General features: G+C 46.9%; 6 protein-coding genes across 6 annotated transcripts; all 6 read right to left on the bottom strand.

The window, feature by feature from the left end:
• Nucleotides 1-50: 50 nt before the first annotated feature.
• Nucleotides 51-997, bottom strand: FIESC28_03411 (uncharacterized protein; the record flags this gene model as incomplete). The annotated part of the gene is made up of 2 exons (XM_031157560.1): nucleotides 51-421; nucleotides 481-997. 2 exons carry the CDS (start codon nucleotides 995-997, stop codon nucleotides 51-53), a joined length of 888 nt encoding a protein of 295 aa, XP_031018386.1.
• A 1,252-nt stretch (nucleotides 998-2,249) lies between these two features.
• FIESC28_03410 (uncharacterized protein) lies at nucleotides 2,250-2,618 on the bottom strand (the record flags this gene model as incomplete). The annotated part of the gene is made up of 1 exon (XM_031157559.1): nucleotides 2,250-2,618. The coding sequence occupies one exon, from the start codon at nucleotides 2,616-2,618 to the stop codon at nucleotides 2,250-2,252; it is 369 nt and encodes a 122-aa protein (XP_031018385.1).
• A 1,137-nt stretch (nucleotides 2,619-3,755) lies between these two features.
• FIESC28_03409 (uncharacterized protein) lies at nucleotides 3,756-5,653 on the bottom strand (the record flags this gene model as incomplete). The annotated part of the gene is made up of 3 exons (XM_031157558.1): nucleotides 3,756-4,692; nucleotides 4,748-5,344; nucleotides 5,418-5,653. The coding sequence occupies 3 exons, from the start codon at nucleotides 5,651-5,653 to the stop codon at nucleotides 3,756-3,758; spliced, it is 1,770 nt and encodes a 589-aa protein (XP_031018384.1).
• A 602-nt stretch (nucleotides 5,654-6,255) lies between these two features.
• Nucleotides 6,256-8,847, bottom strand: FIESC28_03408 (uncharacterized protein; the record flags this gene model as incomplete). The annotated part of the gene is made up of 1 exon (XM_031157557.1): nucleotides 6,256-8,847. The coding sequence occupies one exon, from the start codon at nucleotides 8,845-8,847 to the stop codon at nucleotides 6,256-6,258; it is 2,592 nt and encodes an 863-aa protein (XP_031018383.1).
• A 662-nt stretch (nucleotides 8,848-9,509) lies between these two features.
• On the bottom strand, nucleotides 9,510-11,243 carry FIESC28_03407 (uncharacterized protein; the record flags this gene model as incomplete). The annotated part of the gene is made up of 2 exons (XM_031157556.1): nucleotides 9,510-10,266; nucleotides 10,318-11,243. 2 exons carry the CDS (start codon nucleotides 11,241-11,243, stop codon nucleotides 9,510-9,512), a joined length of 1,683 nt encoding a protein of 560 aa, XP_031018382.1.
• A 96-nt stretch (nucleotides 11,244-11,339) lies between these two features.
• Nucleotides 11,340-11,879, bottom strand: FIESC28_03406 (uncharacterized protein; the record flags this gene model as incomplete). Its single annotated transcript, XM_031157555.1, has 1 exon — nucleotides 11,340-11,879. The coding sequence occupies one exon, from the start codon at nucleotides 11,877-11,879 to the stop codon at nucleotides 11,340-11,342; it is 540 nt and encodes a 179-aa protein (XP_031018381.1).
• Between the last annotated feature and the right edge of the window lie 127 nt (nucleotides 11,880-12,006).

Below are 12,006 nucleotides of genomic sequence, written 5' to 3'. Positions count from 1 at the left end.
GAAATATGGACTGACTCTTGCAATATTTAATGCTTCAACCCTATTGATGACTACAACGCCAAGATGTAGCCAGTTAAACAAGACAGCACCGCAAAGTAGGTTAAACCTCTCTTAACATCCAGGTAAGTCGCGCCGCTCGGTGGAAACTCACTCTGCGGAACACGGCTCCCTTCCGAGATGTTCTTGGTAGCTAGGCAGGCGATCTCTGCGGCATCATTTTTATTTCCTGGGAGCCGCGCTGTGATGAGGACCGGAACTGGTTGTCGGACAAGCAAGTCATATGAATCAAGGAACTCCTCTTCTGCAGCAGGAAGCAACTTCCCTTGCCACATTACACTCTGCGTCTGATAGTCGTCTGGAATATCGACTTGTGGTAGGCCGTTGAATGTACAATCTTGCTGCGTGAGATTGAATGGTTTGCCTGTCGCGTGATGTCAGTACTCTCCATCTATGGCGGTCAGTGGACAAGAGAAGACATACTTGTCCATAGTCTTATTGGTCGGCCGCAAGCTTCCTTGACGTCGACGTCAGGGCAGTCCCCGTCACGTGGTCTTGGTGCGCTTCGCAATGCTTCCTGACATTCCTCACTGAGTATCCCGTCGCAGGTCGCGTTGCTACCTCCGGATTCTGAGTCTGAAGTCGCATTCACAGGGTCCATTTCGTAGTAGCACAGTTCAATCTCTTTGCCTCTCGTCGTTTCGGGGAATGATTCTGGCACGCTGAGCCACACGGCAGGCTCACCATAAGAGGAGACATCCTTGACGGTAGTGGTGTTCCTGGCAAGGCGAAATCGAAATGTCATTGATAAGTGCCATTCTTCCTGCTCAAGAAGGGAGAATGTTGTTGTGCCAGTAGCGTTGAACGAAACATCACCCTCGGCGAGATCTTCAGTTACTGGGGAGCATTGGGTATCGGAGCTGCTACTGTTGTTTTGGGCCGCGACAGGGAATCCAATGTAGACTGAAGACACTGTGAGGAGATGACTGAAGAACTTCATGATGGCAAAATGTTTGATAAGTCGTTGCTTCCTACAGAGCAAAGACGGGTATACCCTTGTATTTATGTGTGAATGAGTCAGGGCCCTGCCTATTGATCGATTTTCGATCGATTTATCGACCATGTCACCACAAACTACCTATAGCTTCTCAATTAAAATTGAACGCATTTACCGCAAGTTCACTGCGCTTGGCAGCTGGTGGTTGTCCAGTTGGAATGCGAAAAGATATTTAAAACCCGTTGATTTTTACTCCATGACGTCAGAGCCAAGTTTTGTCTGTCATTGCCAAGACACAAGATTGCTTGGCTACAAATTTAACTGGTACAGAGGCCATACTCACTGGCCATCACGGTTCTCAAAGGTCTAGAAGGAACGCACCCTGGACAGTATTCTCTTTTCAAAAACAAGACTCAGTTGGGTCCGGGCGCGCTTGGGATACGCAATGACGCACAGAATAACGCTCAGGGATAATTCACAATACCCTTAACGAGCCTAGATTTAATGTGTCTCAAGCCTGCTTTATAACAGCAGAGCGACCGGAACCTTATCTTAGTATTAATAACGGCAATCGATCATTTACATGGGAACACGCTAACGTCTGCTTCGGTGGCTTAAGAGCCGATGGACGAGACGAGAATGGGTCAGCGAATGTGGGAGTTCGTATTTGGTTCAGGGAAAGATGACGATTGGGGCGGCGTTCATGACGGGATATGAATTGAAGCCAGAGTGTAATGAGCCTTGAAAGAATAAGGCATTAGCCTGAAGAATGATTGCGGCTGAGCGTGCTGTGGTTACTTTTTCGGTAAACCTCCATGTGCTTGTGGAAACAGAAAAGTTGTCTGCGTGATTGGCAACAGATAGCAACCTATTGGCGGTCTTGAGCTTTCTTCAACTGTCCCCAAATACCCAAACTGCTCGTTTGCCGCAGTTAAGGGGGAGAAATGGCCACTCTCGTGGTTTTTTCCTTGTCACCCAATCACAGGATCAGCCCCCGGAGAAGAAAGTAAGCATCGAATCCAAGTACTCTTCTGGATAACGATCATGCCGGAAAGCCAGCCTCTAATAACAATCAAGCCTAAGCGAAACAGCGATATCAGGCAAGTCAGATTTGGTAGTCGTCAATTTTGTTATCCCTACATACACATGCCCCTCGTATAGCCAGTACCTAACAGCCATCCACATGTTATCCAAGTACGATATCGGTCGTTATTTAAGGGCCAGCTGTAATCTTGTTCCGTACGAAGCCTCTCTCTCACTTTCCAAACGGCTTCATATCATTGGACCAGCTCTGAACATCCGTGCCACCCAAGTCAACACACTCTCCAACATTGGATACAATAAGGACCACCTTGCCAGTGCAGTCAGGCCCGGTCCATCCTGCAAAGAAATGTTTGCTAACCTCTCCTACCACCATAGTGGCAGAGCCGGTTCCAGGGACGGGCCTATTGATGCAGTTACCCATAGAGCCTAGGTAGGCATATCTGGTTCCAGTTCCGCTACAATTGGCAGAGTCGGCATACATGCGGCCATAGAACTCGATTGGCTTATCGGGGACGCCTTGGGGCGAAGCAGAGGCAAGACTCGAAAGGGCGAGCGTGATGAAAGTAAAAATAGCATGCATGATGATAAAAAGGGTTGGTGTTGGCTTTTCGATAGTTGGCTGTTTTAAAGTGTCTCAACACTTTCTTGTCCTCCACGATGTGCTTGGGAACCTTCTGCTTTATTCAACTGAACTGGCGAACTTGTGCTCTTTATAGACCACATGCAGATTGTTTTGACCCTTAAGCTTTTCCAACTCATTGCTGGGATAATTCCCTCAATGTCCCACTACTTATTGGCTGATTATGCATGCAAGAGGCCGTTATTGGGTTGAAGGATTCGGTGGTATGGTCTGATGGCGAGAAGGATTGCCTCGGCCTTCCTTCAACAAGGTTAATATTCCGTCGCGACAATCCTCTTAGCAACCCGAAGACACATACTCTAGCTTTTAGCTCTAGAAGCCACTTGTCAAATGAGGGGTGTACGGCACGACTTTTCTTTTACATTCCTTTAATATTGTTCTGAAAAAGCGCCACAGAGGATCCACAATGGTTTCACAAGCGCTGATACTTGTTTCCTTGATAGTAATTAAAATTAGGACATTCACAAAAATGCAGACAGATGCTTTCATGCTTCAGTTATATAGGACAGCCCCGATTTATTTCGCGGTCGCATTACGTGACAGAATGACCGCGTGATAATCAATAGCCATCTGCTAAAAAACTAGAACAGTCCAGTTACGACTGAATTATTATTTGCTGGTGAATAAACGACACTTCTTAGTGCTGATTTGTATGGATATCTCTCCATGTTCTGAAACTATGATAATCACCTCGACACCATAAAGTCCCGACAACCTTATCAACAACGATTCTTTTGGCTCCACATGTCCACTCTCAGAGCAACGTCTCCCTCTTGAATGAGCTCACATTACATACAGCCTACATCCTTTAAGTCCACCACGACCATCAACACCTGTTATCTCTTCAACGAGATTCTTTCCAACATAAAACGCCTACACCGGATTGATCGATAGGATCAAAGCATTCTCAGCTCGGCTACAGATGTAGTTGTAGTTTTGGAAGACGGTGCTATATGCCCAACATTCTCAACAGAAGTTGACAACGTTTTCGTAAAAAGCCGTATTTTGCGTTTCCAAACACTGACGAAATAGAAAGAACATTAGCAATCAAGTTCAATAGGACTCAAAAGTGCAGAGTCAAGGTGTTTCAGCGGGAAACGAAGACTGCGCTGGGTTCACTGACAAGATGAAAGCAAGTACGCTGAAGAGAAAAGGCACCCCAAGCCCGACGCTCAGGCCGATAATAACACTATCGGACAATCCCTCGCTCTTTTCGTTTGAGCTTGTATTCTCATTACCATCATCAGCATCATCGGTTGCGCTAGTTGTGGCCGAATGCGTCGAGGGCCGAGGAACGTAGGATTCAGGAATGCCTGATGTTGTAAATAACTTCTTTGCAGAATCTCCAAACGGAATTGGTATCACAGAAGTGGATCTGACCGATTCAGGAAAAGAGGCTTCGCTGTCGGTCGGGACTATGGTGACATGTGTTCGAGTAGTTGTATACTTTGACGTTGTCTGAAGGGATGCTGGGCAGTTAACCAGTCCCTCCGACTCGCATGCTACAGCAATGAAAGTTGCTTCTTCAGAAATCGTAGTTGTCTCCATCTCGGTTTCATCTCCATCCTCACCTCTTATTACGAGAGCAGCAGATGTCAAAGTTTCCTGGGATGCAGATACCACGGCACTGCTTCTTTCTACGGCACAAGCTTGTGCCAATGTAGTATAAAAGATAGGAACTTCAGTTTCAACAGCTGGTCCCCATGTGAGATCTTCAATGGCAATCGAAGCTCCTGAAGCAGCTCCGACAGCGAGTCGATATGCTTCCTCGACGCGAAGATCACATCGGTCGTCCTCGTCCATGGAAAGGGTGATATTGGTGATCAGCTCGGCAATGTTGGCATAAACACCCATTTCAATGCCCGCTCCGATACGAAAAATGTCCTTTCCAGCAATAGATACGTCGGATGACGATATTTCAAAACCCGCCTGTATCCCCATGCGAAGGACAGCTTTGAACACTACACCAGCACTCTCTACAGTGACTGGGAGAAATTCAAAGTCGCCACCATTGCTGTTAAATATGCTGTTAACTTTAACTCTCACAATCCTGTCAAAGGGTGACTTACATAACCATATTTGCTATCTCTTTAGAGAAAATGCCAAGTTCGATCCTAACCCCGTCATCTAGCTTTAGATGAAATCCGGTACTGATGTCAATTTCACCTTCTACAGACACAATGAGGTCAAGAGTAAGAATGACACCAACTTCCAGGTTATGACGAACTGCAAACCCTGCAGGTGTAGCAGAGGTATACAGATTCAAGGTATAGGTAGCTCCGGCAGATAATACTGTGTTAATTAGCATGTACAACTCTAAGCCATCGAATTGGAATTCAAGTCGAAACTCTGGAATCTCAGGAAGATCAATACTGAGGTCGAAATCCATGGTTGGAGGATCAAAATCATCCATGTCAAACCCATCGTCCAGGTTATCTGTTACCCGATCTACATATTCCTTTGTGTAGTTCGCAACTTCGGTCCTTAGATTGTAGATCTCGTTCTGGACTTGATCTTTTACATTATCCAGAGCTCGGCTGATGTTGAAGTCCTTCTCGGAGACGAATCTGGTCGTGACTGCTCCTTTGATATAGCATGCTGTGCACGTTATTTCTATACCAGCTGAAATGGAGGTATTGCCTTGCTCAGAATTCAAGTCTTCCTCACTGCATAGAAATAATTCTGTGGTTAAAATGTATTCCGAAAGTACAACACAAGGGGAGAGGGCCATCGACATACGCCATGTAAGCAAACAATATAGCATTTTCCCAACTTTTATCGAGGGACATGGTGTTCTCTTTCTTGATTTCTCTCTGCTCTGAGTCGGAGGTGCTTAAAACTCTTCGTATGCTATCATCTTTGTTGTTGTCTGGAGATCTAGGCACATGGCGGGTAAAGAAAGGTGGGATAACTCCGCAAACAAGTAGAGGACGACTCATCCAGATAAGCGTAAGTAGTAGAATGCTAGGCAACATCGTGACGGAATGTAGCTAAATAGTTATAAAAAGCGTGAAGTAAAAGTCAACGAAGCGAGGCAAGCAGGTAAGAGATTCTAACAACATTTTATTTGAATAATGAGAGCCTGAAGAAGTTCAATCTGCGCTCATATGCATGTTGGTTCTAGGTTTTGTATATTGGTTTCATAATCTGCATGTTGGTTCTGAGTTTGGGGGCTAGGCGGGGATGTAACAAGCAAGTCACGTCCTGAATTTAAAAGGATGGTTGCAAGCTGAAAGACTGCTCCTTCCTTTTAGAGCATAGCTTAGAATTTAAGATTGCCTTTTCGCTTAAAGAGCGTAGGACGGTAATCATGTTCTAAGAAAAGGGACATGCCACAAGGAGAAATTGGTCCGTTTCAGAACGAGATTGTTCAGTGTCTAGTCTCACAAGTATTGATTTTAGGTGGTTTAACGATATGCACCGAAAGGAAAAGACTTGATACAATAAGAGCCTGGTGCTACATGCTACATTTATTCTTCGCAAAAAGATATCGAGGTACGGTAATGAAAGAATGACATACGGTACTTGAGACACCGCCACTTTTCTTGCTCAATCCCACCTGTATGTTGTTCAAAGTTCAGGTCGATTGGTGAAACTTATGTAAGCCAGATCCAACAATTTCCGTCTTATCTGTCGCAGGCAGGGTGATTTTAGCCTTAGTGTTTGGTGGAATCCTCACTTTCAAATGGAATCCCGCATCCGTTAAGTTCCAATCCGTCAAGACTGTACCATATCCAGTAACAAGCTTTGCGCTTGCATGTGTAATGTTTCCTCCTGGAATAGGCGCAATAGAGATTACCTTATAACCTGGCTCGAGGGGCGCAATTCCCCCAATGACTTGATGCATCCAAGTCGCAACAGACCCAAAAGAGTAGTGATTGAAACTGGTCATCTCGCCTGGGTTGACTGTACCGTTCGGCAGGAGACTGTCCCATCTTTCCCAGGTCGTTGTACCACCCATGGCGACTTGATATAACCATGAAGGGACCTTCTCCTGAAGGAGCATTCGGTAGAAATCGTCCGTGGCATTGGCATCCTTCAAAGCGAAGCCGAGAGGCGACGTACCTGCGAATCCAGTCCCGACAAGATAGTCGTTCTCTCGGATGATCTCACGCAATGTTTCCGCTGCCTCTTGTCTTTGTCCTTCATCCTTGAAGAGATTAAAGCCCACAGACAATGCGTAAGCGGTTTGGGTCCTATTTGCCAACTCTCCATCCGTTGTCCAAGCTCTCTGGAACTCGCTCTTTAGGTCCAAATGTTGTGCCTTGTATTTGTCAACCAGGTCCACCTTTCCAAGCGCAGTAACAATATGTGTGAGGATCTCAGTCATCCTAACCAGGTACGCATCTGACACAAGAAACTTGCTAGTCGTTGCACCTCCAGGATCATCAGATGGGGCAAGGGGGTCTAGCCAATCCCCAAACTGGAAAGTACTGCGATTCCATAGACCGACCTCATTTCTGGGAATACCTTTATCTATCCAGCCTTGGGACTGAGAAAGATGTTCCTGCAAAAGTCCTTTGTCACCAAATGCTTGATAGATGTTCCATGGGTTAGAGACTACGACGTCTCCCCATACTGAAGCAGGAGCTGGCAGTGTCCCAAATGCCGAGGGAACGGTAGGGACGAAGAACGGGGCAATCATGGTATCATTAATAGCCATTTCAGACCACACATCCTTGTGCCAGCTCTTCCAGAATGATGCTGTGTCAAAGAGATAGTTGGATGTCGGGCAAAATGCATGGGCGTCTCCAGTCCATCCAAGACGTTCATCACGCTGAGGACAATCCGTAGGAATAGAAAGAAAGTTTCCCTTCATTGACCAGCGAACGTTGGAATGGAATTTGTTTAACAGTTCATGTGAACAGTTAAAGTAGCCCGTTTCCTCCATATCAGTATGGACAACAATCGCTGTAACACTGTTCTCATCCAGCGATGTTTCCTCGGGCCATCCATCAATCTGAGCATAGCGGAAACCGTGAAAAGTAAACTTCGGCTCCCACTCAAGAAGGCCCTTTCCGCCTAGCTTGACTGTATCTGTGGCCCTGGCTTTTCGAAGCGGTCGGAGGGCCAGTTCTCCGTCTTCTAAAACTTCTGCATGCCTCAATGTGATAGTTGTGTTGGCAGGCCCGTCAACCTTTAATCGCAGCCAACCGACCAGATTTTGGCCGAAGTCGACAAGCTGCTTCCCAGATCGTGACTTGAAGAACTCTGTTGGTTTGACCTCTTGAATTCGTCGGGTAGGAGGTTGGTCTGGCGGGACGAGTACCCTGTCAAGTGATGGAAGGGCGCAAGTATCGTACCAGGATGCGTCGACGAATCCGGGCTCTGACCATCCTTTAATCTCAGTTTCGAGATTACCGTCATAATGTTCTCCATCATAGATCTCTCCGTCAACAACTGGTCCGAATCCTGACTTCCAGCTCGTGTCGGTATAAACCTTGGACACAGTGCCATTCCTCAACTTGATGTGAAGTTGCGCCAAGACACCCGTTGAGTTCCCGTAAACATTTCGTTGTCCTCCGCCAAACCCTAAGCGTCCCGCATACCATCCTTCACCAACCAGTGCTCCAACCGCATTCGCGCCGGGAGTAATAAGGTCAGTAACGTCATACGTGTCATATATATGACGGTGATGGTACGACTGCCACCCTGGGGCTAAGACGTGATCTCCGACTCGCTTCCCGTTGATCTCGGCTTCATAAATACCTAACGCGGTGATATAAAGCCTCGCCGATTCGAAACTATCAGGTACTGCAAAGTCCTTTCTGAAGTACACAGGCCTTTTCGGTTCACTCACGTTGACCTTGATGGTTGAAGCAATGGGTGTGACATTCTCCCAGCTTTTCTTGGAGAGACCTGTTTCGACAGACACCCAATCGGACCAGGGTGTTGAGGACTGAATCCCATGCGCGCGAACCCTAAGATGTGCAAGTTCGGCTTCGTCTAGGGGCGCGTCCGGCCAAGGAAGGTAAAGTGAATCGGAAGAATTGAAAGAAAAGGATTTAGACTCAGCCTTGATACTCCGAGTAACTTCAATGTCGTATGAGCTCTGTTCCCAATTCGCAACGTCTCCATCAAATCTCCAAGAGATTCGTGGTTCAGTCTCGGCAATCCCCAGGGCAGTACGGTAATGCTCAAAAGAGACTCGGGAAATTGTCAAGGCCATATTGAACGCTGGCTTAGATACTGGAGAACTTGATCCAACTTACAGAACAGCAGAGGGGTATTTATCGATCTAAGAACAAACTACTGTAATATGACTTTGGTGATCTTCTCATGATCGAATCTGTATGTAGTATTACCGATGCCAACTGCCGTGCCAGATCATCGACCGGATTACTATCTTGATCCTGCTCGCTCATAGATGTACCGAGAATTTGAAGTTGTATCGGCCATTAGAATGCGGGGAAGACCCCGGCCACCACTACGAAATGGGATCGTACCTAGTTAGAATGTCAGTCACCCCGCAATTGGCCACCCTAATGGAACACAGTCTTATTATGGATGCCTCCAATGATGGCAACTTCACAGATCGAGCATCAAATCAGCAATCGACAGATCATCTTGAGCGGAGGATACACGAATGTGCTGTGACCAATAAGTCATGTCTACGGGTGCTCTAGTCCGCTACCTCTCGTGGATAAGATGAACGAAACAAAGAAAGACTACAATTGTAAACCGCTCTATGCAGAATAATAAACAGCCTCCGAACAAAGGTTGACTTACATCCCAGATCTTCGACGCAATTGTGTTGGATCGTAAACTGCCAATAATTCTCGAGTGCGTTCCCAATTATTCGAATGTTGTGCATTGCCCGCGGCTCTGTGCTCATGATAGTTGCAGTCTGAATCCACGAGTCCCTGCCAGTGTTTCTCCATTAATCTGAAATAGAGGCCTACCAAGCAAATCGACGTGAATGCGCTCATAACCATTTCCAGGTTGACTACTCGCAGTGATTCGACCATCTGTTCCCATGCGAGGAATATCGGCAATGGGAGGTTCTATCCATTCAGACATCAAATCAACCGCCCGTAGGCGATGTTCCGGGGTTGTGGTAGCTAACAGCATATTCTGAATCGTAGTCAAAGCACCACCCCAAGTATCGTCGCAATTAATGACCATATCGAGAGCAACAGCGACATCGCGAATGGTACGAGCCTTAGTGAGTCCACCAACTCGAGAGGGCTTGATATTCACGCCTGTAATGCCACCTGCGTGAGCTGTGAACAGATCTGCAACAGTGATGATACTCTCATCTAGCATGACTGGCAATCCTGTTCGGCGACCGACTTCTGCGCAGTCTGACAAAGTGCGGCACGGTTGCTCAAGTCCAACAGTGATATCCTGTCCGATAGCCCGAGAAAAGGTCAGGGCTTGGTCCATGGTCCAACCGCCATTTGCGTCAACCCAGATGATAACATGGCCGGGAAGAGCAGCACGAACTGCTTTGACTCGCTTTGCATCAGAAACAGGATCATCACCTGCCTTGAGCTGCATCATGACAGCGCCGTTTGCCAACTCATCTTGTGCTTGTTTGACGGCTACATCAGGCTCTCGGATTCCAATAACAGAAAAGGCTTTTGGACTTTCGGTGAGACGGCCGCCAAGCAAAACCGACGATCTTATCGAAAGTCACCCCTCAAATGGTCGAACAAATGCTGGGTCGAACTCATCATATTCCATGCCAGTCCCAGAAGTTTTCATAGCCCATGATCCTCCGCTTCCATCAACGCCAAAAGGTTGAGGACCATTGTTATAAAGATAGTCATTGACTTCCTTATCCAAGCATATGTAACGACCAACGTCTTGGTTGGATCGAACGAGTATGCGAACTTTGACCCTTTGATTGGCGGGGCGATGTTTCCATCCCAGCTTACCGCGAATATCAGCGAGGATGCCAGCATGATTACCTGTACCCTTAATGACAGAAAGAAAGCTCAACTCAATGGATTGAAGGGTAGGCGGCAGCTTCCCGAGGACAGATATCAGCTCCTCTTGGGTCACCTGCATTCCAGATAGGCCAAAGTGTTTTAGTGTCTTGCCAGTCGCCCACTCGTCAATGGGGAATATATCGAAAAGCGATACAGTATCCACTGCTGGACTAGCCCAGCAATGTTGATCGACTGGATAGTCAGTCTGAAAGGTTACCTCTTCAAGACCAGAAGACTTAACCAGAGCAGTTCGGACTTTTCCTTTCTTCAGAAAGTTCCAATCTTCGGCGTCTTGGTTTGATAGCCATCCCATGAGCACTGATAACGTAATTCGTTTTAACCCCGGTCGTTCCAGTATCCGACAGAGGTTGTCGTACTCTTCATTCGGGTGGTCAAAGATGTAATGGTTGATGCCGGTGGGAAGCTGATGGTTATCAAATGACAGCTCGGGGACGTTGCAAGAGAGTTCCGGGTCTGCAAGCAGCCGTGACATGATCTGAACCCCTCGCCATTTTCGCTTTTCATCTTCGTCTTCCCAAGGCTGAGACCTCCCTGGTACATAGATACCAATAGCGTAAGTCCACCCTCTAGGGATCGGGTAAACGAAGCCACGTGGAAATGCGCGGATCATTGGGGTTTCGTATAGGGGGAAGAAGAGAAAGCCATGTACTGCCGGTGTGATAGTGACTTTGATAAGATGTGGGAACCGTGATTCTTGCAAAGTATATCAAACGGCCTCCTCATCAGCTCGGGTTTCCAGAACATCAGCCTGTTCCTCAACAAGTCGCTCGTAGTACGAAAGTGCTCTGCCTGATGTCATAAGGTTGTCAAGCAAGCTTTGCTGCTCATTACCATCCGCTTTATCCACGAGCCGCGACTCCGCGTCTTCGATTGCTTCCCTGCAGCCTCGTTGGAACCTTGACTGACCTTGGTAATCGTTGTCATCGGAACTGTCTTCATCAGATCCATAGTCGTCATCCGAATCATTCCCACAACTTCGCGGGGATTGAAGAGTAGCGTCCCAGATGAGTTCCTTGACCTGCTTTCTGAAGGTATCATGGTTTGCGATTGCAAGGAAGACTTTAACATCAAGTGGATTTGCAGAAATAAAAACGCGATTGAACCGTAAGGGCACATGACGATCGAGATAGCGGCATATTAGACGCAGGTTCTTAATGTCGCGATTGGGGAGAAAGTCAAAAATGCTATTGGCCAGTTCATTGGGAATTCTCTGGAACACAGAGCTATCGTTGTTAATAACGGCCATGATAATGGGTGGTGGTATGTGTTGAGAAATGAGGGAAATCCGCTGAGGTGTTGGAAATTTGAGCAATGCACTGTTCTGAAGTCGATGAGCAATCAGAGCGCCGCATTTGCTGACAACTGTTTTATTC

This window comes from Fusarium coffeatum, assembly GCF_003316985.1.
Source record: "Fusarium coffeatum strain FIESC_28 chromosome Unknown BRIP53273_contig_72, whole genome shotgun sequence".
NCBI lineage: Eukaryota > Fungi > Ascomycota > Sordariomycetes > Hypocreales > Nectriaceae > Fusarium > Fusarium coffeatum.
Note: the sequence above shows the minus strand (reverse complement) of the source record. Positions and strands in the feature narration are given on the sequence as shown.